The 14,336-nt window shown below is 41.3% G+C and overlaps 1 protein-coding gene across 1 annotated transcript in view; it reads left to right on the top strand.

The window, feature by feature from the left end:
* The first annotated feature begins 240 nt into the window (after positions 1 to 240).
* The window catches only part of SLC39A8 (solute carrier family 39 member 8), a 126,019-nt gene continuing 111,923 nt past the window's right edge, over positions 241 to 14,336 (top strand). The window contains exons 1-2 of the mRNA XM_082265949.1: positions 241 to 261; positions 8,236 to 8,805. Coding sequence (XP_082122075.1) covers positions 8,590 to 8,805 — 216 coding nt within the window. The 5' untranslated portion in view covers positions 241 to 261; positions 8,236 to 8,589. The remainder of the gene's footprint in view (positions 262 to 8,235; positions 8,806 to 14,336) is intronic.

Here is a 14,336-nt window from a genome sequence, read left to right as displayed (position 1 = left end):
CCATGACATCTATTAGCTTAAAAAAAATGTGCTGAGTAAAGTAAATCCAGGCAGTTGGACTGGCACTCCTCACCTTCTAAAAAAACTAGAGTGTAATGCAATGGTGCATGCCTACGCCACAAGCAATTTACATATCTCCACAGTTTACTTTACTAGATAACTGTTGTGTAATTAACTAAATAATGTGAAAATCATGTGATCAGTCTTGTCTTTTTATACACCAGCCCACAAAGAGACAGGAAAGAACTGACAAAGGAACAGGTGAGCTACCACACAAGTTACTTATCTACATAGCATAGCAGATATATAGGTGCATGCCATACAGAGTATATGGGGATGTTCAGAACATTAGTTGGATCATGTGCTTACATTTAAGGTTTCAGCAATATACTGAATTCTACTTTATTGATTCTAAACATATCTTTTTTTTTTTTTTTTACGTTTTGGACCCATTGACATCTTTGTGTGTGTATGTGCCGGTTTACATTGGTGCGATGCGGGAACCCTCCGAAGCCACTGCGGGTTCCCGCATTGCACCCGACTCGCAGGCAGTTCACACTGCCATATGCACACTGCTGGGAGTGTCAATACAAAGGTAATGACAACCCCAGATTAGTTCGCATATCACAGTGCGAACTGTCGATTGGGACAGGAATCGGATCGCATCTGTGTAATCCGATTCTGGTGTGGACCAAAAAAAAGGGTTCTGCACAACTTTTGTCCGAGTGTGATGCAAATTCAGCCACACAATCTGTATGGCTGAATTTGCATCGTACAGACATAGCATGTGATTTGCATAGCAGTGCGGTGCGACATCGCTATAGTGTGAACCGGCATTGAACGTGAATGTGTTTTTGTGTCTTGAGGTACGTTGTGTTAACATAGTCCATTAATTTTGAATGAGCTCTCTGCATTACCTAACTCATGAAAAAAAAGACACTTGTACTCTTTCTGACAATGCAACACACTGCAAATCAGAGAACATTCACACCTGTGCTTTGTGATGTGCTATAGCACAAATGCTTTTACGTCTACTGTACGTCTACTGCATTCAAGGGCCTTTCAGAATCAATGGTAATTTATTTATTTTATTTCAGGTACTTATATAGCGCTGTCAATTTACGCAGCGCTTTACATATACATTGTACATTCACATCAGTCCCTACCCTCAAGGAGCTTACAATCTAAGGTCCCTAACTCACATACATACACAGTAGGGCCATTTTTTTTTTTATACAGGATCCAATTAACCTACCAGCATGTCTTTGGAGTGTGGGAGGAAACTGGAGTACCCGGAGGAAACCCACACAGGCACAGGGAGAACATGCAAACTCCAGGCAGGTAGTGTCGTGGTTGGGATTCGAACCAGCAACCCTCTTGCTGCTAGGTGAAAGTGCTAACCACTACACCACTCTGCCGCCCACACACCACTGTGCCGCCCTACCATGCATTATTCATGGGGGAGATTTACTAAAACTGGTGCACACAGAATCTGGTGCAGCTGTATATAGTAACCAATCCGCTTCTAACCTCAGCTTGTTCGATTCAGCTTTGACAAAAGGCCTTATCATTCAAATTCCAGGCGGGTTTGAAATTGTGCATATTCAGCTGAACTTGCGCAATTTCAAATCTGCATTTTATTGCGAGTTCAGGGATGATTTGAAAGAAATCTGTGCGAGTTCATGCACAGATGCTTATTGAAATCGCCCCCCAAAGTCACAAAAAAGTAGTGCAGAAACTACTATTGGGAATTGGTGCGGGCGCAAAGTTGGCGTTGCACCTATTCGGACGGTGCCCATTCCAGCAATAGGCTCCGATTTGACATGTCAAATTGGCCCAATGTGAACATTGGCTAAAACTTGAAGGCTGATTGGTTACTGTTTAGTGTGCACCAGTTTTAGTAAATCCCTCCCAATATGTTACTACACAGTGTGATTATGCAAGGTAAATGGCGTAATTTAGTACATGTTACCGTGCTGTGTCAAATATTTAGTCAGATGACTTTGTTCTGCCCATAAAGAGACCAGCTTCACAAACATTTTTGTAAAGATGCATTGATTTATACAAAAATTGTACTCCTATTTATAATTACTGTTTAGAGGGGCAAGCATCAGTTTCAATTAACAATGCTAACACACAAGGATATAGATGCCTAATTTGAAAAAAAAAAAAAGTGACTGTTATTTTTAATCCAATGAGATTTGAAAGTTAGCCTCTGTTCACACTAGTGCAATTTGGTGTGCATCTGCCATTGGGCTGCCATGCTCGACAATGGAAAACACATTGAAGGGAATTTATCAAAACTGGAGCAGCTGTGCATAGTAACCAATCATCTTCTGTGTTCAGCTTGTTCAGTTAGACTTTGAAAATGAGACATAGAAGCTAACTGGCTGCCATGTACAGATGCTCCAGATTTTGGCTGCTCCAATTTTGATAAATCCCCCCTCATTATTGTCTATGAGACTTGTTTACATCAGTGCAACATAGTGCAATATGACTTTTGAAAAAGGTTCAGGTGCTTCTTTTGGTGCTACACAGTGCTTTTGGCCCCATAGACTTTGCTGGGAGAGCATGAAAACCACATGTACATGTGTTTTTTGGTGAAGGTTTGTGCTTAAAATCCTGTCTATTTCCCCTAGCAACAATGCTGTCACAGCAGATATTGTTAGTCTTTGGCCTAAACAAAAACTCATGAAGCATGAAAATGCATGAAAACGGTGCATTACACACTACAAAAGTGCACTGAAATACAAATGATTATAAAACAGCACTAATGTGATCCTAAGCTAAAAAAGATACATATCCTTGTGTGAAAGCTTTGTGAATTAAGTCAGTTGTACTTTACTTGTTTTAAAGAAGAAGGTCTACACATTGCAAAATATAACTGAACTGACTATGTTTTCACAGAATCTTTTTAAAGCAGTTGCTAGTCATAAATTGTCAGTTGTATGAAAAATAGTTATTAGGAACCTTAGATATGTAAAAATAAAAACTTCTACCTTGAGACCAAATTTTTACTAGAATTAATTCTATTGTATTAGAAATGTGTCTTATAGAAGAATTAGGGGTGATTTACTAAAGGAAATTAGGTTTTTACCTTTGCAAGATCATTTTCCCTTAGTTTTGTAAATGTAGTTAAGCTCTGTTAACTTCCATCATCCAATCACATACAAGCAAAGTGCTATTTTTTTTTGTTTAATTGTATTTTCCACTTGATTGGACATTCTTTGCAAATTGAATTTTCGCCACATTTGCCAAGCCGAAGAAAAATGCACTTGTAGACATCCTATTTGCCTTTAGTAAATAAATCTCACTGCCCTTTATGTTCTTAGAAGTCAATCAGATGTTCTCTTTTGTTCTTCTGGTACTGGTTAGAAGCTAAAACAGGTTTACTAAGAGATGTGCATAGATGTTTTATCTATCTATCTATCTATCTGTCTATCTATCTGTCTATCTATCTATCTATCTATCTATCTATCTATCTATCTATCTATCTATCTATCTATCTATCTATCTATCTATCTATCTATCTATCTATCTATCTATCTATCTATCTATCTATCTATCTATCTATCTATCTATCTATCTATCTATCTATCTATCTATCTATCTATCCCATGTGTATGTTGGTCGGTCCAACAGAAGCTGGCCATTTGGCTGGCTTCTGTCGGATGTGTATGCTGGAACACCAGCAGCAGACCAACTCCCGATTAGAGCTCTCAGCCAATAGAAGAGAGCCCTGATCTGAGTGTTCTGGTGGGGGGGTCTCTTTGTCAGAACACAACACCTCAGTGGGGGAGATCGCTGTACTAACCTCGCATGGGTAATATTGCGTCTCTGACCTATCAGTTTTTTTTTCCCTGTGCAATCCAGTTGTAGTGTGTACCCAGCTTTAGGTTGTCTAGCTGGCTAGCAAACAATTTTTCGTATTTTGGACCTAAAACTACTTGAGACACCACATTTGTACCTGATGACTAGATGCTTATAAGCAAGAATTTTATTTTTCCTTTGCTTCAGTTTTTATGAATTGGTCCAAATGTATAACTTATGGCTCGTACACACGATTAAAAAATCATACGGAAAATACAGTTTTCTAAGCAATCCTACGATAATCTGATCTTTAGTACTCTTTTAGAGAGCTGATCATAACAATTCATGCAAAATTATTTGATGGGCAAAGCAAGAAAAATGTTCTCGTACAATACCAGATCGTGCGATTTTCCTTTAAGCAGTACAGTCGTCATCCGAAAAAGAATACAAATACATTACATCACTTCGGAAATTGTATTCTGTCACACAAGAATTTTCGTAACTTTAGTAACCTCTTTTATTTTAAATATGCTAACATACAATACTACCTGCAAACAAAAAAGAAAAACAGACAATCATTCGTCTGATAATCTCATTGTTTGTATGCGGTTTTAGACCTCAACATTTTTATCCAGTGGACCCTAAAGAGAATGAAAGCGGGAGGAATAATAAAAATGTTATATATGAGAAAAGGTCATGGTGATATACAGCATGCGTAGACACTGTGGAATTCAACAAAGGAAAATCAGAAGATTAAGTGCCGGTTCACACTAACGCGGCACGACTTCGGGGGTGACCTGTGAAGTCGCGTGCACCGCGATTTCGGCGCGACTTGCACGGACTTAATATAATGAATGTCTATGCAAGTTGCTCTGATGTCGCCCCGAAGTAGTACAGGAACGTTTTTCTAAGTCGGAGCGACTTCAGTCGCTCCTATTAGAACGGTTCCCGTAGCACACAATGGACCGCAACTTGTCAGGCTGACCAGCCATCTGACAAGTCGCGGTAGTGTGAATGGACACTAAATGCTTTTTGTTTGGAACTCCAATGCTAGTAGAACTTTGTTCAAAATATTTAATTTTAAGAACATTTGTTCAATTTTTTTAATGGTTAGTTGGGTCAAGGCAACGTTCCTTTACGACCATAGTGGTGAGAAAATTAGAAGGAGCAAGATAGGAATTTTTTTCTTGGACACACAAATTTCGGTTCAAACATTTTATTGGAGAACAAAGTAAACAGGTAACAACAATTGGTAAACAGAGTGACAAGATAAGTACAAGCCAGATGCGCTAACAAAATAATTGCTACAATAACCATGGGTCAAACTTAGGAGTAGGTGGATAAGAGGCGACTAGGGGGGCTGTGGCCAGGACTCTGCAACCGGCGTAGCCAACCCATAGGCACCCCATAAAGGGAACACTCTGTGCCCAGGTGGGGAGGCGCGGCCAAGCAGCAGGCGAAGCAAGGGTGAACAAAGCCCAGTAGCTCAGTAGTACGTGAGAAGGGATAAATGTGTGCGAAAATCCACATGGCAATGCAACTAGAGGATACAATAAGTAAAACCAGGAAAAGCAGGCCAAACCAGGGAGCCTGCGGGGTGCATTCTGTAGTTCTTGACAGGCTCAAACAGGTGTGTTGTTGGTGCCAGAACAAATCACGTAGGGAGGTGGTGGAGGAAAAAAGGGGGGGGGGGGGAAGGAAGGTTCGCCGGGGGGGCAATGAACAGGGACTAGTAGCCAGTAAGCCTCGGGTTAATATCAGGCAGTAGGAGGGAGGTGTCAAAATTGGAGGGAAGAAAATTGTCAACCCAAGGTTGCCAAAGTCTACTGTACTTGTCTATTTTATCTATTAGAACCGCCTCAATTTTGGCGTGTATCATGGCGGTGGTGACCCGCTGCTTGACCTCAGGCAAGGAGAGGTGCGGGGACTTCCATGCTCTTGCAATGGTTTGTTTGGCTGCCGTAGTGACTTGGAGGAATAGTTTGTGCTTAGATTTAGATACAGGGTCTGGCTTCACATTGAGTAACGCAAAGAGGGGGTCAGGTGCGATTGATTCAGCCATCAAGGTAGAGAGGATTTGGAAGACAGCTTGCCAGAAGGTTTTTACTAGTGGGCAAGTCCACCAGATGTGCATGTGGGACACACAAATTTCCAACAGTGCATGCACTTTTTCATGCTCTAATATTTTATTAACCGCTTGCTGACTGCTCACAGTATATTTACTGAGGCAGTCAGCCCCTCACAGGCAGAGTGACGTAGGTCTACGTCGCTCGCCTGTGAGGCTCTGGGGAGCGAGCGCGCGCCCGCGGAGGCGCGCTCCCGCTCCCGCGCGGTCATGGACCCCCCCGCGCGTGTGACCAGCGGACCCGATGTCCGCCGGTCACTCGGCGATCGGCGGGGGAGAGGGAGAATGTCAGGCAGCTTGTGTAAACAAGCCACCTGTCATTCTCCTCGGTGTAAAGACACTGATCACACGGATCTACTATGTAGATCCGTTGATCAGTGTCCTTACAGCTCAAGCCACAGCCAATCACAGTAGAAAGCACGCCCCTAGGGACACACACAGCCCCTCCCTCCCAAATAAAGTTAACCCCTTCACTACCAGTGTATTTTTACAGTAACAGTGCATATGTATAGCACTGATTACTGTAGAAATGTCACTGGTAACCCCAAAAGTGTCAAAAATGTCAGTCAAGGGTCCGATCTGTCCGCCCCAATGTCGCAGTACCGCAAAAAAAATCGCAGATCGCCGCCATTACACGTTAAAAAAAAAAAACAACAAAAATGACAAAAATCTTTCCCTTTGTTAGTAAACGCGATAACTTTTGCGCAAACCAATCAAAATACGCTTTTTGCGATTTTTTTTACCAAACATAGGTAGCATAAAACAAATTGGCCGAAAATGTTAAAAAATTTTGATTTTTACATTTTTTTTGGGGGGAATTTCATATAAAAAAATGTGAAAAATATTGTTATTTTTGCAAAATGTAGGCTCTTTTTTTGTTTATAGCGCAAAAAGTAAAAATTGCACGGGTGATCAAATACCACCAAAAGAAAGCTCTGTTTGTGGGAAAAAAAGGACGTCAAATTCGTTTAGGTACAGCGTCGCACGACCGCGCAATTGTCCGTTAAAGTCACGCAGTGCCGAATCGCAAAATACCCCCTGGTCGTTTAGCAGGAAAATCCTCCGGGGCTTAAGTGGTTAAAGAAACCGTACAGTACAAAGGTAATTGCAATAGTGTGGTAAGATAATGATTACAATAAGCATGACATGGCAGGTAAAACATGGAAACTATCATGCGGAAAAATTGAGTATGCGTTTTTTATTTTGGGAAATTTACATTCATTCCAAAATCAAATGTTCAAAGCAAATGAAATTTGAATGTACTGCAAATTTTCATATGAATGTTTACATTTATATTCAGAAGAATATTTTACTCAAAAATGTATTAGTGTATTGGGCAGCAGACCTGCAAAATACATAAGTAGCGGCACCCCCACAGTGCTTTGTAGTGAAAAACAGCATTAACATTGCACAAATAGGTATTACCATTAGCCTGTTCAATACTTTATCTGCAGTTACTTTATCACTATTGCTTCTGTGGGACAGATATCAACTTTACAAGTGAAATGTACCTTAATCCTGTACAAAGATAACCAACATAGCTCCATCCTAAGTCAATTACTTTCAATACAATATAAACACGTCCACTGATAGACTAGAGCGGGTAATTGTTGCATATGCTTTTTTTTTTTTTTTTTCTAAGTCTCTTTCATGGCAATACATTTCAGTCATTGTCCAGCAAAGCACCACAAAGCAGCTTATTAGATTGTTTTCACAACTATTCAGCTATTGTGTATTGCATAATCACATAATCTTAGTAATATAGTTATTTAAAAAAAAAAAAAAAAATCCAACGTTTGCTCATACAACGTTAAAGCTTTCTAGTTAGTTTCTAGGATTCAGTCTCTATGTGTAAGACAACAAGCTGCCAGTAGTATTATTTATTTTAGTATTTCTGTGTTAAATAAGGCAAAAAAAAAAAAAAAAGTTCTGCTAACAATAACCCGTTTGAAGAGACCAGAGCCAGAAGAATTTGGCATGCTTCTATTTACTGGTTACATGATGCCAGGCAATATCTCAAAAGAAAGAAAATCCCCATTGGAGAAGAAGTGAAATAGAGGAAAAGAACAAACTGTACACACAGGTCTGTGAAAGAAAAAAAAAAAAAAAAGATTCAATGAATGGGTCTGGAAAAGCTTCTTAAGTTTGGCTTTTTATTGGATTGTTGCTAAAACATTATTATGTCATTTAATTGTGGAATGTTGCAACATTTGCGAATTTAAGCTTTTTTTTTTTTTTTTTTAAATATGTAGCTGAGTGTTAACAAGTGAAAAGAGTGTCTGTTTTCTTATCTCTTGCAGGGTCTGAAGGCGAGAACTTGAAACATCTAGTATCTGGAGGGAGCTCCTGGCCAAAAACTAGCTGAGTAGACAGTGGACAGCGAAACAACTGAAGAGACCACGTGGAAGGATAGATACTAACAGTGCTGTCAATAGGGAGTCATAGAATTGTATGCAAGGAGAGAGCAGCAGAGAAATAGCCAGCCAATGCTAGCAGTTAATCCTGATTTTATCACCTGGCATTACTGTCTATATACACTGTTTATATTCAGTAACCAGTCCAGCCGGCTTTGTGTGAGTACGTCTCAACCACCTGTGGGTGCTGATCTAAAAAGGTAGTTTGAATCACTGAGCAGATTTTTTTTTTACCGTAATATGAGGCATTTTGGACACTCCTTAGATACCTGGCTTTACCTAGCTTTGGTTTTGGCCGTGTGGCTGGGGATGGCTAATGCTCAGGCTATGGAGCAAGAGTTTACTCAAGTCATGCTGAAAACATTTGGACACAATGGCACCCTTACTGCCGACAATGTGAGCAGAATGATGGACAGCTGCGGGACGATAATGGAGATCCCCACACAGTTTAATGAGGTAAGAACTTTCTTGTGATCATTTCTTTAGAAATCAGTGAATGTAAAACAAAAATGTACTGTATGGGAATTGCGGACAGCCTTCATTAAAGAAAAACGTCTCCACTCTCCGTGCTTTTTTGGATATTCTTTTGGTAGTCATATATAACCCTTGTGGGCTTTAGTACACCTGCAGTTATCCCTGATAGACCGCACAAGGGGAAAGGGACAACCTTCACGAACCCACACCGGCACAAAATTGTAACTCTTTGAAAATTATGCATTTTTGTTGTGCAACCCATTTTCCTATTTTCATTTTTGCCATTGTTGATAGAGGTTTAAAGCTGACAGGTGACATTGCTCTTCTATGGGTTTAATCGGTATTCATTTAGATTTGCAGTAAATTTGCTTTTAACATTGAGAGATCAAAGGCATTAGCTTTTGGCGCGCAGGGTAATGACCTTCCTGAAGGTATTCCTTATACCAGTGGTCTCCAAATTAGGGTCTGGGGGCCAGATGCGGCCCTTTGGAGCTTGGGGCAATACTTCATCTTCTGACATTCTGACACCAACAATAGGGCATAATTCCCCCCCCCACTGACACCAATGAAGAGGCCTTAAATTCTCCCAATGACACCAACGATAGGGTATAGTTCCACCCAATGACACCAACGATAGGGTATAGTTTCCACCCAATGACACCAACGACGGGGTATAGTTCCACCCAATGACACCAACGATAGGGTATAGTTTCACCCAATGACACCAACGATAGGGTATAGTTTCCCCCAATGACACCAACGATAGGGTATAGTTTCCCCCAATGACACCAACGATAGGGTATAGTTTCACCCAATGACACCAATGATGTTGCACAATTCCTCCCAGTGACATCAAGGGCTTGATTCTTTGTACCCTATGACAGCAACAATGGGGCACAATTCCTTTCACTGACATAAAAAAGGAGCATTGTTTACTCCCATTGATGCCGAGATATTTTCTACTTTGAATGGCCCCCCTAAAGTCTGAAGGATAGTTAACTGGCCCTTTGTTTAGAAAGTTTAAAGACCCCTGCCTTATACTAACTTTCCCTGAAATCTGAACCACTCCTGTAATCCTAATGCTACACTCCCTGTAACCCTAGCTGACAGGTGATAGTGTTCTTCTATAGGTTTGATCGGTAATAATTTCGATTTGCATTAAATTTGCTTTTAACATTGAGAGATCAGAGGTGTTAGCTTTTGGTGTGCAGGGTAATGACCTTCCTGAAGATATCCCTTATACCAGTGGTCTCCAAATTGGGGTCCGGGGGCAGGATGCGGTCCTTTGCTTGCTTTTATTTGGAGCTTGGGGTTATATTTCATCTTCTGACATTCTGACACCAACAATAGGGCATAATTCCCCCACTGACACCAACAAAGGGGCATCAATTCTCCCAATGACACCAACGATGGGGTATAGTTCCACCCAATGACACCAAAGAATGGGGCACAGTTCCTCCCAGTAACACCAATGATGCGGCATGATTCTTTCTACTCTATGATAGAAACAATGGGGCACAATTCCCCTCACTGACATAAAAAAGGAGCATTGTTTACTGCCACTGATGCCGGGACATTTTCTACTTTGACTCTTCCTGTAAAACCTAACCTCTCTTTAACCCTAACACTAACCATCCCTCTATCCGTAACCTTTCTTTTAACCCTAAAACAAACTCTTCTTGTAAGCTTAACTTTCCCTGTAACTGTAACGCATCTCTCCCCATAGACCTAACCTTCCTTGTAAATGTAATACTTATCCTCCAAGCAACCCTAAAAGGAACCCTCAGTGTAACCTCAACCTTTCCTGTAACGGTAACACTAAAGCAGAGTATACATATATACACATTCAGTTTTTTTTGTTCAACCAGCTGGATAAACAAAAAGAAAAAACAGACACATCCCCACATGCACACAAACTTTGTTGATGCAGGGATCTGTCCCACTGCATTCTGACAGCGGGGGATTATAGTTACACAATATTGTCAACAGTATTGGGACACCTGTCTTTACATGCACATGAACTTTAATGGCATCCCAGTCTTAGGCCGTAGGGTTCAATATTGAGTTGGCCCACCCTTTGCAGCTATAACAGCTTCATCTTCTCTGGGAATGTTGTCCACAAGGTTTAGGAGTGTTTCTATGAGAATGTTTGACCATTCTTCCGGAAGCGCATTTGTGCGGTCAGACACTGATGTTGGATTAGAAGGCTTAGCTTGCAATTCTTCCCAATGGTGTTCTTTCGGGTTGAGTTCAGGGCTCTGTTCAGGCCAGTCAAGTTCATTCACCCCAAACTCGCTCATCCATGTCTTTATGGACCTTGCTTTGTGCACTGATGTGCAATCATGTTGGAACAGAAAGGGGCCATGCCCAAACAGTTCCCACAAAATTGGGAGCATGAAATTGTCCAAAATGTCTTGGTATGCTGACACCTTAAGTGTTCCCTTCACTGGAACTAAGATGCCAAGCCCAACCCACATCATAATCCCCCCTCCACCAAATTATTTGGACCAGTGCATAAAGCAAGGTCCATAAAGACATGGATGAGCGAGTTTGGGGTGAAGGAACTTGACTTGCCTGTACACAGTCCTGACCTCAACCCGATAGAACACCATTAAGATGAATTAGAGCGGAGACTGGGAGCCAGGCCTTCTCGTCCACTTTAGTGCCTGACCTCACAAATGCGCTTCTGGAAAAATGGTCAACCATTCCCATAGACACATTCTTAAAACCTTGTGGACAGCCTTCCTAGCAGATTTTAAGCTGTTATTGCTGCAAAGGGTGGGCAAACTCAATATTGAACATGCCCCTGCCCCATCTATAACTGGCCTTAACAGCAAGGAGCACATGGAAGGGCAAACACACGAAAGAAAAAACCAGCGAAGATTCCCAGCTCAACTCACCAACCAGTCTGCTTACCAACCAAATTAACCTGTCCAACAGTATGCGGTAAAATCGTTAGGGTTAGAACTGCAAGTAATACAGGGTGCCTTGAAGGGGCCTTAGGAGCGTACGCATGCGTTTGCGAATGTGTGCTAACTAAACCCCTGTTTTTAACGCCTACTATTGAACAGGTTAATTCGCAGACTGCTTGGTGAGTTGAGCTGGGAATCTTCTCGGGTTTTGTAAGCTCAATATTGAACCCTGCGGATTAAGACTGGGATGCCGTTAAGGTTCAAGAGTGTGTACAGTCCCAATAATGTTGACGGGAGAGAGAGAGAGAGAGAGGGAGAGAGAGAGAGGGAGAGGGAGAGGGAGGGAGAGAGAGAGAGGGAGAAGGATGGAGAGAGGGAGAGAGAGGGAGAGAGAGAGAGCCTTGACTGACATTTTTGACACTTTTGGGGGTACCAGTGACATTACTACAGTAATCAGTGCTATAAATATGCACTGTTACTGTAAAAATGACACTGGCAGGGAAGGGGTTAATTTTTTATTGGTGATCAAGGGGTTAATGTATGCCTGGTGCTTACTGATGTGTGTGGGGGGAGGGGACTATGTGACACAAGGACAGATTGCAGGTTCAGCTATGCTGAACCCTGCAATCTGACCCTGCCTGTCACTTAGGAGATCCGCCCACTTGTGTTTACACAAGCGGGCGGATCTCCAGACTCGATTCCCCGACGATTGGGGAAGAGCAGCGGCGCCGCCAAGAAAGGGGAATGTCTGGCGACGTAGGTCTACGTCGCCAGACGTTATCGAGCCACTTTGCCGCAGTAGAGCTCTAGTGAGCATCGGCAAAGTGGTTAAAAGGTGGAGGAAATGGAGGTGTTGAAAGCAGCAGCCAACCAGACTTTTTCTTGCATTTTCAGAACAATTAACCTTCGTCTTCTACATTGCATTTACTATACCTTAAATAAAAAATGATAGTTTGTTTGTGTGGACAACTATAAACCATTTTTATAGTATGAAACATGGCATTAATATTTTGTTTTTGATTTAAACACCATTGCTTTCCCTAGGTTTACATTTAAATTGGAGCTAAAACTTGTAATTTTTTAAAATAGATATGGCAAATAAAACAATCCCCCAATGGAATCATAAAATAAGTAATAGTAGCGCAGATATCCTATAATCATCAAAGCATGAAAAAGAGCAAAAAAGTCCTTTCACATTAAAATGTCCATCTTTGTATAAAATCCTGCAACAATCCTCTCCACCAATTTGGGGTCACCAGTGTATTAAGGGGTCACCAGACAGTAAATCCTCCACCGTTGTGATATAGATAGAGATGCTGGAAGTGGTGGCATTTAGGCAGTCCTGGACCTGTGAGTGGGGGATCGTTTCTCAACCTGTACTTTTGGCTCTTTTGATCTCTGTAATAGAGATCATCGCTATCTGATTGCCTCAACAGTAATAAGGCAGAAGGGCCGAAAACCGCAAAAGTCTTAGTGGAGAGGTTTTCTGCCTACCAGGATTCTTTTCCAGTGATAGTTTGCACATAGCCACTGTGATCATGGTGTTTCTAAAGTACCTGAGTACCCTTTGAGGCTAAAGCAGGCAAGTGTCTATAACCAGATGGGAGAATCATGAGGCAAGGGGACGCATGTCTCTGCATAAGGAAATATACATCCAGCAGCTGCAGCTGACCCAGGAGGGAGACTAGTGTTTATACTGGTTTGCCTGTCCTATGAGAATAGGAGGGCCACTTGGTCTGGTGAGTTGCCATCTCTATCTATGTCACAACGGTGGAGGATTTACTGTCTGGTGACCCCTTAATACACTGGTGACCCCAAATTGGTGGAGAGGATTGTTGCAGGATTTTATACAGAGATGGACATTTTAATGTGAAAGGACTTTTTTGCTCTTTTTCATGCTTTGATGATTATAGGATATCTGCGCTACTATTACTTATTTTATGATTCCATTGGGGGATTGTTTTATTCAAGTAATTTTTAAACAGCTAAAGTAGCAGCGATATATCTCTAAACGAGACTCATTTTGATATTTATTTGTGCGCAGGGGATATAGTATATTATTGCCGTTGGGTGCTATTTATATTATATATATTTATTCGATGTGGCAAATAGATTATCAGTAAACAATCATATTAGTTTGTATTAAAGTATATGCGAACTCTCACCTTGTAAAACAACCTATTCGGTTTAAAATAGAAATGAACGGCACAACATTTTAAATACCCCTCCTTTTTTTTTTGTATAACTGATCACATACCTTCTATTCTCAGCTGCATAAGGAGGTCAGAGAGCTGGGGTAGGAGAAACAGCAGTACACTGGTCTTTCCAGTGGGGGGGTCTGGCAGTTAGTTCCCAACTCAGCCACAAAACACAAAACAGACCACACTGTGTCCCATGCCTGGTGTGGTCAGTTTTTAATAGGAAAGCAGAGGGACTGGCAGGAACGCCAGATATTTCACACAAAGGAAGCAATACAAAGAAAACAGGATAGTTTTTCATACAAGTACATGGTACAGCAGGCACATATCAGGAATATTAAATGTTGGGTTGACATATTCTTTAAGTTGAGCATACATGGATCAAAATTCAGGCATTTACACA

Source organism: Pelophylax lessonae (assembly GCF_965119305.1).
Source record: "Pelophylax lessonae genome assembly, chromosome: 1".
In the NCBI taxonomy this organism is placed as follows: domain Eukaryota; kingdom Metazoa; phylum Chordata; class Amphibia; order Anura; family Ranidae; genus Pelophylax; species Pelophylax lessonae.
This window is presented reverse-complemented; position numbering and strand designations above follow the sequence as displayed.